The following is a 20,911-nucleotide window of genomic DNA, read 5'->3' on the forward strand; positions in this document are numbered from 1 at the left end:
CTTTCTTTCTTTCTTTCTTTCTTTCTTTCTTTCTTTCTTTCTCTTTCTTTCTTTCTTTCTTTCTTTCTTTCTTTCTTTCTTTCTTTCTTTCTGTCATTCATGTATTTGGTTGCTACAGGGTCTCACTAGGCAGCTCAGACTCGTTGCAATCCTCCTGCTTTCAGCCTCCCCAGCGCTGGTGTGTGCACTACACCTGGTCTCTGGCCTGCTTGGCCATCCTGGGGGTGGGGCTGCAGCAGCATGTGGTGCTGGGGATTGAACCGTGGTCCCTGCGCTTGCCTAAACAGGCGCTTTAGTCTGCTGGGCTCTCCTGTGCTTTCTACTTAAGTAAAAGTGAATTTAGGCTACACCATATCTCAAACTTGCTTCTTGTAGTAACATCCTGCTAGACAGTGACCTCTTTAGCCTTCCCCAGTATCCTGTGGAAATTTGTGGCAAGGAAGGTGAATGTCACTAAGGTGGTGAGAAGTGGGGGAATGGTGGGCATGCAGGTGTGTTGGTGAGGTGGAAGAGCCCAGACCGTCACTAGCCCCACCGCTGGCATCCCATCACTTGTGGGACTAGTGAGGGTCTGGGCCCTGCCCTTCTTACCCTCCCTTGTCAGCCAGAGGCTGAGAGAGTCCCACTCCCTGGGTGTGGTCCCTGGCATGGCCATTACCCACACCTCAGCCAGCCCAGGCCTCCTGAGACCTGCAGTTTCTTTTGTTTTCACTTTGTATGGATGGTACATTTAAAGTTAATCCTAGACATTATATCTTTCCACCTATAAATACTTCAGCATGTTTTAAAAGATCTTTATACAACTGACTATAAACAATATTAGATATACTAAGGAATTTTCTTTTTCCTTTCTTTTGTTGTGGTGCTGGAGATTAAGCCAACAAGTTTCATAACAATCTACATCCCCAGCTTTTTCCAACATGTGAATAACATGACAGTCAAAGAGGGAGGTGCCTGTGTTTCGTCGTGAGACATACATGCTGATATATGTAATGTGCAAGGGCAGAGAGCTATGCTTTATTTAAAACCATTTCAGCAAAAGAAAAAAGAGATAGATGAAGTAAATGCAGGGAAGCCTCAGTATGTAATCTGCATGACAACTAGTGAATGTTCACTATTCTAACTCATGCTGCTTTTGAAGTATGTGAGGATTTCTATGACAAAAACTTACAAAGCAACTTTGGTCCGAACATTCTGAGGGATGCATGCTTGTATGTGTAAGGGCTGGAGACCAGCACAGAACTCTCCTGCAGCAACCCCTGCTCTGCTGTGTCAGGTGGGGGAAACACCCCCTCATGTGACTTCTCATTACTATTAGTTCTTATTTTCAACCCTTTCTTCAGCACTGTGACTAAGCAGAGTGCACTGCAGCTAGGGAGAGGCGCCTCCCAGAAGCCCCCCAGCCTGGGGCCCCCAGCACTCAGGCTCACGAGGACACTGACCTCATGGATGTGCTGGCAGAAGGCGGGTACTGTGGTGAGTTGGCTGATGAGGTTCAGGTAAGCTGCACCCAGGGCGTAGAGGGCACAGCGGTTGTACACGGGTAAGTTCTCTTCATTGACCTGGGCCACATCCTGTGGCAAACAAAGATAGGCCTTTGAAATTTTTCAGCGATAAACTACCCTGGAATCCCACCCTCCACACCTCTTCCCGAACTTCTTTATAAGACTCATCTCTTTTTAGGCTCAATAGTCAGCATTTGCCCCATAACTTCCCGGGAGACACAGTCATCTTCGTTAATGCTGAAGGAAATGGAACAATCCATGTGCTGGGGATCTTACATACTGAATAAAGAGGCAATGCCCTCAACTCCCATGTGGTAGTTACAGCTGCAGCAACGATTGTTGCCCAAACCCCATGATCCCAGTGCTAGGAAGCAGTCTCTTATGGTAGAGTGGATTCTCAGAGGATGGGGGTAGGCAGCCTGCTAACCTGGACTCCCAACTGAGAAAGCTGTGAGTCCTCAGGAGCCTGGGACACAAAGGAATCTTAATTCTTTTTTTTTTTTTTTTTTTTTTTGGTAGAACCGGGGATTGAACTCAGACCCTTGCGCTTGCCAAGGAAGCGCTTATTCTACTGAGCCATCTCCCCGGCCCCAAGAATCTTAATTCTTAATTCTTCAGGAATCTTAATTCTTCAGGAGAAATAGAATTAAGAAAATTGTCTAGATCGGCCCTGGAGAATTTAGCACTGTTAGGCTGTGGTCTGAGTCTATCTTCACTGAATTTCCAGGCTTGCCACCCTTGCAGGCTTCAGACTTAGAGGGCCCAGCCTGAGAAGTCTATGGACCCATCCCAACTCCCTTGAGATTGTACTTCACCCAGGCAGACCTTAATCTCAGGCCTGGTCTAGGACCACACTGGCGGCCATGCATCCTGCAGGAGGCTTCATTAAGTATTCATGGTCCCCCTCCTTGGGAGACTCACTTAGCAGCTCTGAGAATATGTGTGGTATTATTATTAACATGTGCTCAAGACAATTCTACAGAACAGCTAAGTCTGAGAACCAGAGAGTCTTTAGACAAGTTTGTTTAGAAATCACTCAGGACTTAGGGATATCCTCGTAGGAATCCCTGGAGTCTCACTCAGACTTGAAATTACAGGCACTCACAGGTATTTCTGAATGACCCTGTTACCTAGGTCTTCTTTAAAGATCTGTGAAAATGAACCACAGCCAAGAATGAAGCACTCTCTGAGGTTTTCCAGATAAGAATACAGCATTGCCAGGCTCTGAAACAACTGCTGAACAGCTGCTACTTCACACTTTTACCAGTACTTGGCCAGGACAGGCCTCATCCAGGATCCTGGTCCCTGGGTTCTGCCCAGCCCAGGCCCACCTGAACAGCCAGCACCAGGCGGATGAGGTCCACCACCACCTCCTCATTGGCCAGCTCGATGCTGATGAGCGCCAGCAGGCCATAGAGAGCCTCGTAGTGCTTCTGGATGTTTGTCTCCTCCTTGCAGCTCAGGTAGATGTGCCTGTAGAGCTGCTGGGAGTGCTGCGGATAGGGCAGGGGCAGAGGACAGCCTCAGTGAGTGAGGTGGGAGTGAATGTCTTCAAAGCAGACCCCAGCAGAGGGGGGCCTCAGTAATACTGGCAACCAAAGCTGCCCAAACCCAGCTGCAAGAGCAGCACATGACCAGTGGCCAAGGACTGGTGCAGCAGGGGTGCTACTGGCTTTGGCCCCAGCAGTAGGGTCACTGTAGGCTCCGTACCTGGGCTGAGGTGGGAGGTGGTTGCTAGTTAACAGACCACACCTATTGCAGAGAGAAGGGCGGGCCCTGGGGACAGTGGGCAGCAGGGAGTCGGGGCCAGGAAGGCTGGGCCCATTGGCATGGCCTACTTGGGACTCACTGTCTACCTTCTTCATGAAGACGGTGTCCTGTCGGGAGCACTTGTCCACTTTCAGCTTCAGGATTGAGATGTCACTGAGGGTACTGGAAGGAGATCAAAGGGACCCCTTAGTTCCTGGGAGAGTCCATCCCGAGCTCACAGTGTCAGTGGGCTTTAACCCCAAAGCTGTAAGTTGGTACCAAAGCCTCCTGCATTCTCCTGACCCTGGTTCTTAGCTCAGTCTCTATTTTCTCCCACATTCTCAAGCTCGTGTTCCCTTCTCTCAAATCTTTGAGCTGGATTTTTCTTTTCTTTCCTTTAGGCCCCTCAAATTCTCTGTCTCTACTGACAACACTACAATCTTTCCCCCAACTGAAAACTCTCCTCAGCACTTCCTTGCCACCCTACAGTCTGCGCCGACCCCAGCCACACTTTCCTTCTGTCTCCTCCCTGTGCAGGATTCCAAGGTCAGTGCTACCCTGAATACGCAGACTGTCCTTCCACCTGCATATGAAGCTACTGGCCAAGAAGACAAGCCCTTCTGGGAATCTTCTCCCCCATCGTGTAAATACAGGTGAGGCCCCAAAGTCACCTTATGGTAGAGAACTTATGGCGGTTGCCATGACGATCAATGAAACTGATGAGAATCTCTAGAACAAAGAGGCGGATTTCTGCATCCTCCATGAGAGCGGTGGAGAGAAGGCGGTCCAGAAAGTTGCTGGGCAGGGCTGACATCATATTACTGCACTGGAAACCAGTAGACACCTGCAGGGAGCCCAGCACAGGTGTGCTTAGGAACAGGACACATCATCTTGGATGCAGCCAGAAGACAGAAAAACAGCCAGCAGAAATGGGGTCTGAGCAAATATCCATCCACTCCCTCCCTCTCAGCTGTGCCACACACAACTTTTTGGAACACTCCAAAATCCACCTAGACAAGCTATTGCGCATGGCTCAGTAGACAGGTGGGTAGATGGGAACAAGGGCAGGGATGCTAAATGTTAAGAGCAAACGAGATGAGCAGCAAAGAGGAACAAGAGCCAGGGAACTCCTGAACCCACAATTGCAGCTGGGCAGGGACAACCACATTGCCACCAGGGCAGTGTGTCAGGGAGTGTAGACAGTTACAGAACAGATAGTGGGAGAACCTGTGTAGCCGGGCTGAAGAATCAGACCTTATAACAATCATCCCAGGGGACACACCAATTGTATCTGGTTGTTCTCTCCTAGCATGGTGACAATGATGGCCTCTGACTAAAGTCAGCTGGCATCAATGGACACATTGTTATGATGCAAAAACATCTGACAGCAATAGGGCATCTTTCCTATTGAAGCCACACTGCAGGACAATGCTGTGGGTCATTCGGTGGGCCTAAGGGTCTAGCCCAGCCAGAGCATCAGTAGTGAATATCTGTGTCCACTAAAGGGGGAAGTATGTGCGTGCAACCCAAAAATGTCACCTCCGTGAGATGCCAAGCACAAATTAATGAGGGTAAACTCAGCAATGCAATGGCAGGAGTGGGAAGATCTAAGGGGGTAATTTTATTACTCCATGCAGGCAGTGTGAGAGCTTTGAGAAATACAGTAATGTGAGGAGTGAAGGCTGGTGAAAGGGAAAGGAAGGTCTGCATGGGCTTGGGGGTCTGCCCAGGCTGGCACCGTCAGACAGACATGGGTGGGGTGGGAGGTGGGCCTGGAAAAGGAAAGGCACAGGGAACCTCCAACTCTCCAAGTCATGTACTGTAAACTGCACTTTACTGTGATGTAAGTGGGAAGATCCAGGAGCGGCATCTCTAGAAAACCTCCCTGTGGCTGCATTTAATAGTCAAAAAGAGATAGAGGAAAGAGTGATATGAGATTCATCTAGCTGTGAGATGCCCACAACCTGCGCAGGGCCAGGGCTGGGGCTGCGTAGAGAGTGCTTGAGGAGCATGTCATAAAACTCTGGCTCACAGTCTCTGGGGAGCCTCACTGGCCATGGGAAGTGGTGTTGAGAAGACTAGATTGAGGCTCCAGTAATGCATGGACAGAAGAGGCAGACAAGCTGGGGTAGTCGCACACTCCCATGTCCCAGCACTGAGAGAGGCTGAGGCAGAAGGATCACAAGTTTGAGGTTTTTTTAAAAAAATATTTATTTATTTATTTATTTATTTATTTATTTATTTAGTGTGTGTGTGGCCCGCTCAGCCCACCAGGGGGCGGGGCTGGCTGGCATGTGGTACTGGGGGATTGAATCGCGGTCCCCGTGCTTTGCTTAGCTTAGCTTGTTCTAAGTAGGTGCTTTAGACCACTGAGCCATCTCACCAGCCCAACAAGTGTGAGTTTTGCTTGGGCAAGTTATCAACTTTGCAAGACCTTGTCTCAAAATATGAATGAATGAATGAATGAATGAATGAATGAATGACTAAATAAGTCAGTCAGTCAAGGGAAGAAGTGTAGTTCAGAATCCCTGGATTTGACCCTCAGTACGAGGCAGAGAGAGAGAAACAGAGAGACAGAGAGACAGAGAGAGAGAGAGAGACAGAGAGAGAGAGAGACAGAGAGAGAGAGAGAGAGAGAAGAAGGAGGAGGAGGAAAAGGAGGAGGAAGAAGGAAGGGGAAGGAGGAGGAGGAAGGAACAGGAGGAGGGAAGGAAAACAAAAGAAAGCCACATAAACTGCTGCTGAAGTAAAAGATGGTGGCTGGGAGATGCAACAGATCCAAGTGCCAAGGGGGAATTGGGAACCGGAGGGAGAGAGGACCTAGGAAGGGTACAAGAAAAGAATAGAGTCTGTAAATTCTATCTCAAGACATACCCTGCCTAAGTGACAGAGCTATTAGTAGCCAATAAAAAAACTCTGTGAAAATCAGAAAAGGTATTTGCCCTGCTTCCAATCACCCCCAGTGTGGTGGAGTCAGCCTGGCTAGTGGATTTCAGTCCCTCATTCATTCTTCGGCTGGGCAAATATATATATTTGTATTTTAGGGAAGGGTCTACAGTGTGTTCAGGGTCTCATTACTAGATCGGACTTGTAGTGATCCTGCTTACAGCCTCCCAAGAGCTGGGATTACAGGTGTGTGCCACCACACCCAGCCTCAATTGCTGTCTCAGTGGGCCCCAGGGGCAGAGCCAGCACGGCAGTCCCAGGGATCAAACCCCAGGCCCATGCGCCTGCTTGCAGGCGCTTTAATATGCTGAGCTATTGGGCCAGCCCTTGACTGGGCATATTTGTACAGTGTGCAACTTGCACAACTATATATGGTGGCTTCCTTTTACTTTCTTGGAAAGAGCTGTGTCCTGCAGAGGCAGAGCAGAAATGGGAATAGGATCGGCTCACCTGAAGGAGGGATTTCAGCAGCATAATCTGGGTCAGCCGGTTCCTGTTCTCCCTGTGGACCAGAGACACACACTCAGCAGGCTGGAGATGTGAACGGAGACCCCACATTTGTCCACTTGGCTTTCTCCACGTGGTAACCTTGGGAACCCAGGACAGTGACTTCCAGACCAGGAAGCACAACTGGGAATTAATGGCTCCCCTGAAGGGGGTTCTGTGGGATCTGAAGGTCCCAAGGGCTGCTAAGGAAATAGGGAGTAAAAGGGAGAAGAAAGGGCAGAGCCTTCGCCTCAGGAAGTAAAAGCACAGGGCGGAACAGGAAGGAAGCTCACCCTGCCCTCCCGGAGTCCATGGCGTGGTGCAGGGAGGGCAGCGGCACCTTGCTCATGATGAAGAGGATCACCTCAGAGCGCTGGTAGGTGGGCAGCGTACTGGCAAAGGAGCCTAGGAGAGAGGCAGAGAGCAACAGCCAGTGAGGACTGCAGCGCCGCTCCTGGCTCAGTGTAGCTCTGCCCAGGAGGAGTGCAGGTGTGAGTGGCTCTGCAGGAAGGGGCCCAGAGTTCTTTTTGGCCCTTTTTGTCACATCCCTGAGGTGCTGTGGTTAAAGCCTTGGCTCCTTTACTAGGAAAGGAGGATGGAGCATGGGACAGGGCAGGAGCTCTTGTATCCACTGGGCCTGGGCCTCAATGCAGCTCCTGAAAGCATCATTCCTGCCCTGCCACCTTCCCAGATTGGAGGGAAGCTCAGAGGGCCCCAGGCAGGAACTCTCAGAGGTGAGGGGTTCCTCACACACTTGTGGGATGACTTAGATGAAATCGGGGACCACCCCAGGGACAAGGGGCAAAATAACTCCTGGACACTTGACCTGTTATTCATTAAAACCACAACTGTGTTTTCTTCTGAGGTGGACTTAATAGTAGTTTTACTAAAACCCCTGACTCTTCACTTGGGCCTACAAATGCCCAAAAGGTAACTAAAAGCAGGACAAGGCACCTGGGATACTGGCATTTCAATATTTTAAAGTTGTCAATAGAGCAGCATTAATTGGCCATACGCTTACCTCGCCTGTCTCATCCTCCTTCAAGATAGAAAACACCAAGATAAGAGTGAGATTTAGGATTCTCGGAACACCCAGTTACTAGCCCTGCATTTCAGACTGACCATTGAGGAGAGGTCTAAAAGTCTCCAGCCACTGTCCTGAACCAGCAGTTATAAGCATCCCACTGTGGAGGACCACCTGAGCAGCTGTTCTTGAAAGAAGAGTGACTGTCTCCATTTTGGCTGAGCACCAGATCCCAAAACATTAGATACTATCTCGGTAGCATAATGCAAATTACTTTCTCTGCGAATGGCAGAGGTAAGTGTAAGCCACCTACCTACCTCAGCTCACAGTACTCACCTACTTCCCACAATTCTCTTCCTCAAACAATTCAACCACTGAATAAAACCCGGATATAGTCCTGGGTCAGCCTCTTTGTTCTGGAAAGTCGTCTTCATGGCTGGACTTAGGGCCCCTTGCCTCCCCAATAGTTATAAATATGTTTTAGTGTCTTTACTTTTGACACAGGTTGCACTGGGAGTGGTAGATTGGAATTAACTTGATGGGATTTCAATAACATATCTTCGGGGTTGCAAATATTGACTTCTTGGACTGAGATGAAAACCTGTCGGGGACTCCTACAATTGGTGTTAAACATGGCCAGAACATGCGACTTTCTCAACACAATGACCACTAACCAAAATCACGTGTGGGCAATCCACTGGACCTTGTGTGACCAAATAAGAGGTAAGCGGAGTATTGTACTAATCATAGTGCTCAGATACAAGTAGCAAATAGGAATCTATTCATCAAGGGTAACAATGGGGCAAGCTCAGTCTTTATCCACAAAGAGAAAAAAATTTTTCAGCGAAAGCAGAGCCTCACAGGACAGACAGAACCATGCCTCAGGCCAGGAAGCTTTCCCTGGAGCTACAAAATCAAGGCTGAGATAATGACTGATGGAGCCAACTCCACCCCTGCACCAGAAAGCCCCCTCCAGGTACTGCTCAACCTGGGCCCATCCCTACCTTCTTTACCTTCTAACTGAAGCTTCGGCCTGTCAGTGGGTGCTGGTGTTCTAGTTTTTTTCTTTACTAAAGTAAGGACCCATGCTAGGCAGAGACAGCTTTGAAGTGCTCCACATCCAGGTGCATAACATTTCCTCTGTGGTCTCCCCTTCCTTCACTTTTGTCTGCACCTCCCTCCGGTCCCCAAAGCATGAGGTAGGCATAGGGGAGGGCACAGAAGAATTGTCTTTCATCAACAGCCCAGGCTGAGAAACCCATCCAGGCTGTTTTGTGTTCTTACTCCGGGGTTGTCGGGGCCAGGCCATACATATCATGGCTGGCTTTATTCCCCAATGTCCATGAATGACACCATAACTACAACAGACGCCTCCTAGCAGCCTGGTCTCCCAGCCCCTCTCCTCTCCGGCCCAGGCCTCGCCCCTCTGGAGCCCCGCCCCGTGTCGCCTCAAGGGAACAGCACCCGCCTGGAGCCCCGCCCCCGGCCCTGCCCCTTCAGCCCCGCCTCTCCTCACCGATGGTCTTGATGACAGCCTCCTGGAACATGCGCTCCTCGTGCTCCTTGATGATCTTGGTGCCCAGGCTCAGTGCCCCGTCGTAGCTCCCCGTCAGCGCGTAGTCGATGCTGAGCCGCAGCTGCCTCAGCAGCGTGTTGAACATCTCCAGCACTGTGGGCCCTGGGAGCAGCGAGATGGGAAGCCCGAAATCAGGGCCACCTCTTGCCATGAAGCAAGGAATCCTCTGCAGGGCAGCTCCTTGTCACAGGATACACAGCCTGCTCTCCCTCACTCTCGCTTGCTCTCTCGCTCACTCGCCCGGGACCCCTTACCCACAGAGCCAGTGGCGGCGATGACTGCTGCCTCTGACAGGACCTCCACGATGCCTGCGCGCACCGTCGCCGCACTGCGGCTGTTGGCATCCAGGTGGCTCAGGAGCTGCTGGATAACCAGGTGGGAGTGCTGCGGCTGGGGGAAGGAAGACACGCTGGTCCCCAAACAGCAACCCCCGCGTGGGCCGGGCAGCCCTCTTCTGGGACCCAGAGGTTGGGGTAAGGAAGCCTGTCCCTGTCCCCAGGGACATCGTGGGCGGCACCAGACCCACGTTCCCTTTCTTGCAGGCCCCCCCCCCCCGGGGCCATCGAGGACAGCCAGATACCAGGAAGGTCCCATAGTGCACATTTTCCTGGTCTCTTTTACCTCAAAGTCCACTTAAAAATATTCTTTTTCCATTGCCCTAGCCCAGAGCCAATTTGAGAGCGGTATGATATTGTTCACATTAAGACAGGTATGGAAATGAGCACAGGTGGGTGTCATGTGACATGGTCACTGCAGCCAGGTGCATAATCTGTAAGCTTGCATTTTGAGTGAATTTTTCATTTACTTTTTCTAGGACTTTTCATATTTTGTCAAAATATTGTCTACTATGACATACTAGGTATGAAACTAAACTGGCACTTTGCCATGGTTGGCTTGAGAAGCCATGGTGCAGACCAGGAGGAGTTAGGAGAAGTCAGAAGACATCTGGCTTCCCTCTTAGGGACTGTCCTCCATCACAGGCACCTTGCCAAGGAGGACAAGTGGGAGGAGGGCAGCCACTCTACCTGAATTGAGTACATGATGATTTTGAAGCAGCGGATGGCGAACACCTTGGGTTCCCACAGGGAATGGTTATCCAGATGGCTGTGGGGGAGAAAAATATCAGGGGGTGATGTTAGGGAGAATACAGACACAGGGCATGAAGCTAGAACCTGCATTCTGTGTTGGGTGCCCTCCCACCTGCTCCCCGTGCGCCACTAGGCATAGCTTTGCCATCACAGTGGAGGGAACATAGGTACCAAAAAGGAACAGACTTGGCCACAGCACTGCAACAGTGCCTCCCCCCCCCAAGCAATCGGAAGATGCCAGGGCTGGGAACATTTCAAGGCAAGGGCTGGGAGAGGCCGGGACTCAGCTCACATGAGAACAGGCTTGATGGCGTTTTTGATATTGCCGAAGGCAGCCCGGCCCAGCAGCTCTCTCAGACACCTCTCTGCCAGCTCTGCAGGGTTCTCCTTCTCTTTTTCTGGTGCTTGGAGAGGAGAGGGAGACCGGCTGGGGAAATAGTCACATGGGTAAAAGGGGGTACGATGCTGGGAGTCAGGCTTTGTGCACCCCTGGGTTTCCTCCACACAAATGGTGATGTCAGGACCAGCAGGAACTTGATACAGCCTGCTCCAGGCAACAGGGAGTCTATGGCCATCAGAAACTTAAGAGATTAAGAAGCCCACAGTGAAGGAAGACTGGAAATCCCTGTGCCTCTGTGGAAGGTGCCTCTAAGCACCATAAGCCAGATGAGGCATTGACCACGAGTGTCTGTGTACCCAAGACCTCATACTGACTAAGTGAAAAACCTCAGGACTCCAGGTCCCAAGACCACCTTAAACAATAGAGACAGCTGTCAGTGCACGGCGATTCCAGAAACAGCCACTAGGGGGCACACCACCTCCCCTGCCAGTCTCACTTAGGAGGCGGCCAGGAAGTGCCAGAGGCAGTGTGTATCTTTACCCAGCATGGGAAACACAGGTGGGACAACAACGTAAACCTTTCCTACCATCCCATTCCACAGAGGGAAAATGAGGGCCAGAGAATATTTAGGGGCTCCCAGAGTAAAGCCCACTTGTCTGTAACTCAGTGGCTGTGACTGATCAGGCACGTTTGTGGTACCAGGGACCAAGGTCAGAGTTTGCACTGAGCTATATATACTGCCCCCTTAAAAAAGTATTTTATGTTAAGAGTCTCTCTCTTTAACTCACTAACTGCCTTGGGCTTGAAGCTGCCATTCAGAGTTTTGGGATTACAGGCGTGCAGCAGCACATCCAGCCAAGCAAGCCTGAAATAGAATCAGGAAGTGAGGGAGGAAGGAAGGTCCAAAGGGAAAGCCCTCTCTAACTGCAGCCTTGGAACACACGCTAAGCCTCCTTTGCCTGCTGCTTCTAAAGAGACAAAAGAACCCGACTCTTGGTCCTCTATGTGCCCTTTGTGTTGGGAGAAGCACCCTTGGCCCAAGGGAGGCCAGCGTTAGGACTCTCCTCCCTCCACTATCCGGCCAGCACAAGGCCTGACCCCAGGTTCCCCAGGAGCCAGCTTTGACTCAGGGCAGAACAAGCCACAAAGCTGCGATCTCGCTAGCCATGTCCTGTGTTTCACCTTCGGGCCAAGCCCCGAGGTCCCCAGGGGCTGGCAGCAGACTCAGGCTGCTCCGGAGCTGTTCCAGCTCACTGACCTTTCTGCCTCCTCCACGTGCTGCAGGTTGAAAAGCAGTGAAGGGACGATCTTGTCCATGTGCTGTGGGTCCCAGATATTGGCCTGCAGTTCATCATTCACCGTCTTCCTCACCACCCCTTGCAGACCTTTGATGCCTGACATTCGGATTCTGTAAGGAAAGGCAGAATGGGATCCTGGAAGAGCTGCTTCTGGGGCCAGGAACACAGGGCAGGGCAAGGGACACACTATCCACCCCAGGCAGAGGGAGACCACCTGCTCCCCCCTCCCCCGGAATGGGACCTGCTGGCTGTTATCCTGTGTGGGTGGCCAGGGCCCAGGGAGCCCAGCCTTCTGGCCCATCCTGGAGACCCCCAGGCTGCCCCTGCCCTGTCCACCCTGGCCCCATCTCCCTTGTTAAAGCTCAGCCCTGACTTTGCCAGGGCCTGGCCAGCAGACCTCCCAGAAGGAGGCAGGGAGAGGAGCAGCTAGCGTGGGGCATTTGTAGGGAGGCACCAAGCGGCAGGCTATCTGAGCACAGAGAGCTATAGCTGAGCTAAGTGGCCAAGAAGCACAGGGAGATCCTGTAACAACTTGGAAGAGGGGCAGGGTCCCCACCTCCAGACCCTACTGTGCTGGCCTTGTGGGAAAGTCTTCTCTACTGCCCCTTTATTTCAGCCTGAAGATACTTTTATTCTCTTTTTTTTAAATGAAACTTTTCCCCCTCCTACATGCTAATTATAAAAAGTCTACTCCCACCATCATCACTCAAAGATAACCATAATTGGCATCTAGGGATGGGGACTGAACTCAGGGTCCTGCACACGCTAGACGAGTGCTACAACCCCAATCCTTTATTTTTTGTGGGGACGGAGGGAGCTACCTGGCCTTTTGTACTGAGCTATGTCCTCAGCCCTTTTCACTTTTTAGGTAGGATTTTGCTAAATTGTGCAGACTGGGCTTGAACTTGGAATTCTCATGCCTTAGCCTTCCAGAATGCTGGCCCAGCCCTTTTTCTTTTGAGACAGGGTCTCACTAGGTTGCCCAAGCTGGCTTTGAACTTGTGGTCTTGCCTCAGCCTCCATAGTAGCTGCAATTACAGGATTCACCACCACACCCGGCTGGTATCTTTCTTTTATTCTATACATAATGTATAACAGAATTAAGAGCTAATGCCATATTTAATTTGTATTGGGTTTTTTCCCCACATAACAATCTAAACACCTTTTTAAAGATGTCAGCCTTCCATGAACACATTAAATGATTATATGATACACTATCCTAAGAACTTTCTTTTTTTTTTTTTTTTTTACTGAGAAAAAAAGTATATATTTAGAATTAGCCAGCTGGACTCAGTTTAGATGATCCCAATTTTGTTGGCAACATCCAACGCATCATAATCGGGAGCCAGTTGAACATATATACCTTCTTCTCTCCATCAGGCCTGAGCAGGGTATTGACCTTGGCAACATCAATGTCATACAGCTTCTTTACAGCTTATTGGCTTTGGCATCCACAGTGAACATAAGTGTGGTGTTGTCCTCGCTCTTTTTCATGGCTGACTTTGTGGTCAGGGGGAACTTGATGATGGCATAGTGGTCAAGCTGTTTCTCCTGGGGGCGCTCTTTCGAGGGCATGTGGGCTGACTCCGGAGCCGCAGTGTCTTGGGACAGTGGAAGGTAGGTGACATTCATTTCTTCTTCTTTTTGTGGCTGTGGATGCCTTTCAGCATGGCCTTCTTGGCCTTTAAATCTTTTGCTTTGGCTTCAGTTTTGGGAGGGGCAGGGGCTTCCTTCTTCGCCTTTAGCGCCATCTTGATAAAAAGCTCATAAGAACTTTCTAAGCCAGGCCCTTTCAAGTTTTTCAAATTTTTTTTTTCTTTTTTTGCCATTACAATAATGAATGGTGGACAATACTGTATATAATATTTTACTACATTTGTGAGTCATTGCCATGCATGGAATCAATGAATCAAAAGACACAAAATGAATGGCTCCCAGCAATGTTAGGTTACCCTGGCCCAAGCACCAGCTACATAGCACACTGCCCCCCTGGCCCCGCAGAAGCACAGGCCCTCATCTTTTTTTTTTTTTTTTTTTCAGAACCAGGGATTGAACTCAGGTCCTTTCACTTGCCAGGCAAGTGCTTATTCCACTGAGCTATGTCCCTGGCCCCAGGGCTCTCATCTTAACATCTGTTCTCATTTTATGGCTCAGAAAAACTCTCCCATCTTGTAGCTATTTCAGTTCTCATCCTTTTGATGATTATTTGCGGTGATTATTCATGTTTCTCTAAATGTATAGTTGCCAGTTGTGCTTCCAGATTCAGTTTAAGTGGAGTTACAAGGATGGGATCCTGGGCCTTATCAGGCAACTGTCACTGGGGGTAGTAGGAGCCTAACAGCACCTATTTGAGGACTCTGTTTAGCTTGTTGGCCATGGGGAAACACCGTGACCCCACCAGGCCCCATGTCAGAGGCTGTCCAGGTTCGAAAATGAAGGTACTATATATTGCGCCATCTGCCGATCTTGATTATATAGGTCAGGGTGCTCCTTGTCCATCCCTGAGAACATCTCAAACATACGGGACTCATCTGTACCACCCAAGAAGGCCTGGCTGAGAAGAAACAAATCTATATGTTGGAAAAATGCCTATCTGAGCTTCCCTCTATGCAAATATATATATATATATATATATATATAATTTATATATATATAAATATATAAAAAATATATATATATTTTAATTTTTTTTTCCAGTGCTGGGAATGGAATTCAAAGCCTCACCATGCTAGGCAGGCACTTAACAATAAGCCATGTCTCCAGTCCTGTGAATTAATTTTTCTTCTATTTTGCACTTCTTCAGCTTCTCCGTGATACCTCCACATGTGTCCTATTCTAGGACATCCAGGGCTGGCTGACTCTTTTCTGAATTAGATGAAAAAAAATCAAGCTTGGGGGAAGAAGATACCTGTATTATTCTGTGATGGGTTCACTGTGTCCATGAGTCTCTGAACCCAAGGGGAGTACAGAGAATACTGGTATGTGGCCTGATCTCTCTCTCTCTCTCTCTCTCTCTCTCTCTCTCTCTCTCTCTCACACACACACACACACACACACACACCCATGGTGGAGATCCTGGGTATTCTCTCAGAGGGTTCCCACAGCAGAGGGATCTAAGAGAATGGACACATAGCATATCAGCCACCACCTGGGCTCTGATCAGGCTGAGGATGAACAACAGGGACAGGGAGCGCAGGGAGAGAACACAAGAGCAAGCTGTCAAAAAGCTGTCCCATTCTCCCTTGCAGCTTCCTGTCGTGGGTGAGAGGTGCCAGTCTGTGGTGCTAATGGTGTTGTCTGGCTGCCTCTCTCCTGATGCTCAGGAAACTCCTGGTGCTGTTGGCACATGCGGCTGACCATTCCACTGCCTGTGTGCATGTACACACGTACATACGTGTGTGTGCCAGTATGGTGAGTGTTCAGCATCTGTGACAGCCATGACTTCTGTCTTCCCTAATGCCATCTCTAGTGGTTTGTGGGTTTTAGTGTTTTTTTGTTGTTGTTGTTGTTGTGCTGGAGATGGAACCCAGGTCTCATGCATGCCAGGCAAGTGCTGGGCCGTGTCTACATGGCAATATCTGCTCAGGACCCGTGTGCACTGCCCAGCTCTCTGCCTCTTCCAGGAGTGAGCGGCTCCCCAGGAAGCTGGCGGTGGGGAAGAAGGGTTCCCTGCTGTCTGCTGCTAGCCTCAGAGGCACTGGACAGCCCAGCCCCAGGAGTCAGCACCTGAGCTGAGAGGCATCAGGGCCTGGGAGGCCTAGATGCTGTGGTCTCACCAGCCTGGGAGTTATCCACACACTGAGGAATAGAGGCCTCCTTTGTATTCCATAGGCCAGCCCGCCGGCTCTCAAGAAGGGGCATGATGGATTCTGGGGCCCACAGAGCACTGGTACAAGGAAGGGTGGTGAGGCCTGGAACCAACCAAGAACTGGCCGGCGGCAGGGGCAAGCTCCCTTCATCCACCATCTCCTGTACTCCTGAAGCTGTCAGTGTGGGCGCTGGCCTAGTGCCTTCTCCAGAACCTGGTTCTATGGGGCCACTTTCTGTATGCAGAAATCTGCCTCTGCATCCCGAGGTTTCCAGCACCACACTTGGTGCGTATCACCTCGGCTTGCTCCCTAGGGGTCCACACTGCACAGAGGCATCAGCATTGTCTTAGTGCTTTGTGGTTTTATGCGAGAGGCTATACTTCGGTATGGATGAGTTTAACTTTGAGTTACATGCTTTTACAAACTTGAGCATGTGGGCACACAACTGTTTTCTCTAATTCAGGATGCTTATCTGAAAGTTCTCTCTCAGTCATCCACTCAACAAATCATGTCTAGAGTCTGCTGCTCTGAGCTGTCTTACTATACAATGACTTCTGATCTTCTAGCACTTGTACTCTAGTGCAGAGAGACAAGGAATACAAAGCAGAGCCAGGCATGGTGGCGCTGGCCTGCAATCCCTGCTCTCTGGGAGGCTGAGGCAAGAGGATCACACCTTTGAGACCAGCCTGAGCATTTTAGCAAGACCCTATCTCCAAATAAAATATTAAAAATAAAAAAAGTTGGGATATAGCCAAAAATAGTAATAGTAATTATTTTAAAAATAAGAAAATGATAAATATTTTTAAAAGGAAATGAGTACTGTGGGGTGGGGTGGGAGAAAGCAGGGTGCAGGGCTACAGAAGCCCTGAGACAGGAATATCCCTGCCCTGTCTGAGATGTCCTGGCTGGAGGAAGTGAGCTGGTGGGAGGAGGAGACAGAAGGAGGCAGGTAGTGGTGGTGGTGGTGGGGTGTTGGCACTTACTGTGGATTCTGCCAAGTAAATGTGTGTACTTCTGATTAAGCTGTGGGTATGTTTTGTCCCTGGCTCTTAAAGTGGATGTAAGGGACTGCTACCTTACACTCAGGCTTCTTTTCTGGCCCTAAAGAGTTTTCCCCTGGGACAACAAGCTGGGAGCAGGGCACCGCCCGAAGTCCACCCACACCCACTAACAGAGGACAGGAAGAGCCGGTGAGAACAGACAGCTGTCCATTCTTTTCAGGACTGGAGAATGAACTGAGGGCCCTCACATGGAGCCAGTGCATCCTTGGACCCTTTTTGACTTTGAGACAGGGCCTTGCTAAGTTGCTAATTGGCCCAGGCTGGGCTTGCACTTCCGATCTTCCTGCCTCAGTTTCCCAGAGTGCTGGGGTGACGGGTGTGCACCACTATGCCTGTTAAGACAGGTCATCTTCTTAGACCCTCAGCGCTTCCTCAGGAGCCAAATGGGCCCCTCACCTTCCTGTACTTACTTTGTCTTGATTTCCAAGTCATCATGGCTTGAATGGCACATTTCACTGAACCGGGACACGAAGAAGTCATAGCTCCGATGATAGGATGGTGTGTCCTCCTCGATGTTGGCGAACTTCACGAACTGTGGGATGGAAGGAGAGGACACACATGACAGGTTACCCTTCTGCCCTCATTCCAGTGTCCCAAATTGCCTGCCACCACAGCAGAGCCACAGAACCACACGTCCAGGACCACCTCCAGCGGCATCCAGTTGTCCTTCCACATGGGCTGTGAACCTTGGCCTTTTGTGACTCCCCTGGTGGGGGGCAGAGGAGGGAGATGAGGGGTTCCCTCCTCCACCCAGGTGCACAGATCCCGTGGCCTGAAAGCTGTTAGTAAGAGCAACACTGAAACTTCTGCGAGAACCAGGGTTGAGGCACGGGGCACCGACAAATGCTGTGACACAAAAACAAATCTAAAATGTGATTAAAAAGATGAAATTGCATTTTGTTGTCAAAAATCTGAGTAAATGGTGAAAGTTTGCCATTTTGGTTCAGTGCGCCTCGATCGGCAGCGTGGGTTCTACTGTGCTGTACATTTACAATTCTAAACAGAGACTTAATTCCAACAGAATCCTGCTGAGAAACAGGCATCATGGACTAAATAGAGGTAAATTACTGAAAATTTAATATAATTATTACAAGTTGCTTTGTTTAATGTTAAAAATTTATTGCCCCAAATGACTCTAAAAAGATTAGATTTACAATGAATTATATTCTCCATTATTTTGTCATGTATTATTAGTTATTTTTTTCCAAATGTGAAATGGGGCCAGAAAACAAGGCTGGGTGTAAGGTAGCAGTTCCTTGGTTTAAAAGGGATATACTATCCTAAAGCTAGCTAGGGTATTTCATAATATTCAGTGTTAACTGTCAATCTATGTTCCTATTAAAGATTGTTAACTTTTTCTGGATGAAAATTAGTGGTTTCCCAAAGCATCATTAATTACTAGAGTATTGTTCTCGCAACAGTAAATCCACAGCTATTCTCTGTTATATGGGCAGGATATCAAAATACAAAGCAGAACAGGTAGGCATGGTGGCACCTCCCTGTAATTCCAGCACTTGGGAGCCTGAGACCAGAGGATTGCTGTGAGTTGGAGGCCAGCCTGGGCTACATTATGAGTTCAAAGCCAGCCTGAACTACATTAATGACACTCTATCTCAAAAAACAAAATGACAAAAATACAAAGTAAATAAAGCAACCTTTCTTCCAAACCACATGTTAAACGCATATATGTGTGTGTGCATATATATACATATATATATATATATATATATTTCATTTTCTCTTCCTTTCTTTTCCCTTTTCCCCATCCCATCTTTCTTTTGAATAGTTTCTTCCCAATTCACAATATCAGTTGTACATTTTGAATCTTGTTTGATTTCTCACACTAGTGCAACAAGATGATATTTATACATGTGGGTCTGATTTATTTTACTTATGAGTATGGTCTTGGGTTGTACCCATTTACCTATAAAAGTTCCAGATTTATTCTTCCTTACAGCTGAGTGGTACTCTATTATATTAAAAAAATCACATTTTTTTAACCCATTTCTCAGTTGATGGGCATTTGGGTTGTTTCCAAGACTTAGCCATCACAAATTGTGCTGCTATAAACATGGGCACACGTATGTCATTGAGGTATGATGCTGTTTCCTTTCTTATTGCTGCTGAAATACAGTGCCACTAAGGCAGCATCTGGGATTTGTCACAATTAGGAGACAAATTACTAGAATGTTACACCTTTAATCTAGAGAAGAACATAACCAATATTACAGTGCATCTCCGGAATCTCTCTCCCCTTCTCCTTTGTATAGTCTTGTGTTTGGGCAGTGGGACCTCGCCCCACTCCCCAGAGCCATCACACATAGAGTGCTTCAAAGTCTGCCACACAGATTGATGACTTCACACTGACAAGTAAACTGGAATTCACCACATTTGTTCACTGGTCATGAGGGAAAAAAAATACCTTCTTGCTTTGTCTGCTGTTGCATACATCTACAAGAGCTGGTCGAAAAATATGGCATGTGTTTAAAGAAAAAATTCTTACAGCAAAAGACATACTGTCATTAATCCTCCACAGAGAATTTCACTTCAAGATAAACACAACTTGTCTCATTATTCTTGCTACTTCCTGAAGCAGTTCTGGAAGTCCTCTCTCATGAGGGTCTCTATCCACCTTGTTATTGGATCTGCAACTGAGTGACTTCTGGCTCCTCCCACAGTCACAATGACCATGAAATGAGAGTCCCTTGATGTGAAGAGAGGATGTACTGAAAGCACAGAGCTTCCCCAGGAAGGACCGGACAGTTTCCTGATAAGATTAGCAAGAGGACAAGCATGCCCACACTCGGCACATCTACTCAGGGCTGTACTGGCAGACAAGAGCCAGGGAAATCAGGTAAAGCAAATGGAAGAGACAGAGTGCGGGCTTGAGAAGAAATGAAACTGTGTGTGCTTACAGATGATGTGATGTTTACGTAGGAGATCCTGAGGAATCCATTAAAAAATCTACTAGAATTAGAAATTTCAATTAGGTTGCAGGATAAAAATTTGATATCAAAATCAGTTGTATTTCTTTGCATTAGCAGTGAGTAATCCAAAATGAAGCTAAGAAAAGAATTCTGCTTATATATTGTAAAAGTAAGTAAAAAAAATCACTTAAGAACAAACATCAGCAGAAAAAAGTGCAAAATTTGTACTCTTAAAATTATAAGGTGCTGCCAGAATCACTGAAAAACATCCAAACAGATGAAGGATATTGTGTGCTCACTGTTTGGAAGGGTTAGTATTGTTAAGGTGACAGTAACCTTAACTTGATCTAGAGTGTTGATGGCGTCAGTATCAAACTCTCAGTGAGTTTTCCTGCAAAAACTGACAAACTAATTTGAAAATCCATATGGACATCCCAAGGGCCTAGGTACAATCCTGGAAAACAGTAAAAGTGGAAGGCTTTCACTCCCCTATTTCAAAACTTACTGTCACAGTGCTATTATAAAGGAGATCCTGTGGTACTGGCACAAGTACCACACTGCCTGGAATAGAACTGAGAGTCAAAAAATAAATTCTTATATTATCCTGGAATAGGACTGAGAGCCCAGAAATAAATCCTCATAATCATGATTAAATGATTTTTTAACGAGTCTCAAAATAATTCAATAAGGAAAGAATGAAAAAGAGACATTCAAAAACAGACACCTACATAAAAAAAAGATTAAAGTGGGACTTATCACACTATATATAAAAATTAATTTAAAATAGATCTAAGTAAAAGAGTTAAAAATATTCAACTTTCAGAAAAAAACCATAGGCTACATCTTTGAGATCTTGGGGGGTATACTTCATGACAACAAAAGCTGAAGCAATAGGGATGGAGAGATATTCAGCAGTCTAGATGTCTGCTTGGCAAGCAGAAGGACCCAGGTTTGATCCCCATTACTGCATACTGTGCTGGTCCCTAAAATCAGGCACTGTGGCACACACCCGTAATCCTAGTGCTGGAGAGGCTGAGACAAGAGGATCACTACAAGTCCAAGACGCAGAGTGAGGCCCTGTATCAAATAAATAAATAAATAA

The 20,911-nt window shown here is 48.2% G+C and overlaps 1 protein-coding gene across 5 annotated transcripts in view; it reads right to left on the minus strand.

Annotated features, from left to right (window-relative positions):
* Window positions 1-20,911, minus strand: part of Efr3b (EFR3 homolog B) — a 103,291-nt gene that overhangs the window by 9,966 nt on the left and 72,414 nt on the right. For 4 of the 5 annotated variants that reach the window (XM_023711035.1, XM_023711034.1, XM_023711037.1 and 1 more), the window contains exons 5-16: window positions 17,293-17,414; window positions 11,973-12,122; window positions 10,667-10,801; window positions 10,312-10,390; window positions 9,541-9,676; window positions 9,227-9,388; window positions 6,980-7,091; window positions 6,651-6,702; window positions 3,926-4,098; window positions 3,362-3,437; window positions 2,837-2,998; window positions 1,443-1,574 (exon numbers count right to left, since the gene is read on the minus strand). In XM_023711035.1, the coding sequence (XP_023566803.1) occupies window positions 1,443-1,574; window positions 2,837-2,998; window positions 3,362-3,437; window positions 3,926-4,098; window positions 6,651-6,702; window positions 6,980-7,091; window positions 9,227-9,388; window positions 9,541-9,676; window positions 10,312-10,390; window positions 10,667-10,801; window positions 11,973-12,122; window positions 17,293-17,414 (1,491 nt within the window). The remainder of the gene's footprint in view (window positions 1-1,442; window positions 1,575-2,836; window positions 2,999-3,361; window positions 3,438-3,925; window positions 4,099-6,650; window positions 6,703-6,979; window positions 7,092-9,226; window positions 9,389-9,540; window positions 9,677-10,311; window positions 10,391-10,666; window positions 10,802-11,972; window positions 12,123-17,292; window positions 17,415-20,911) is intronic. The other variant, XM_023711036.1, reaches the window with a different exon arrangement.

This window comes from Octodon degus, unplaced genomic scaffold (assembly GCF_000260255.1).
Source record: "Octodon degus isolate 3935 unplaced genomic scaffold, OctDeg1.0 scaffold00019, whole genome shotgun sequence".
Lineage (NCBI taxonomy): Eukaryota > Metazoa > Chordata > Mammalia > Rodentia > Octodontidae > Octodon > Octodon degus.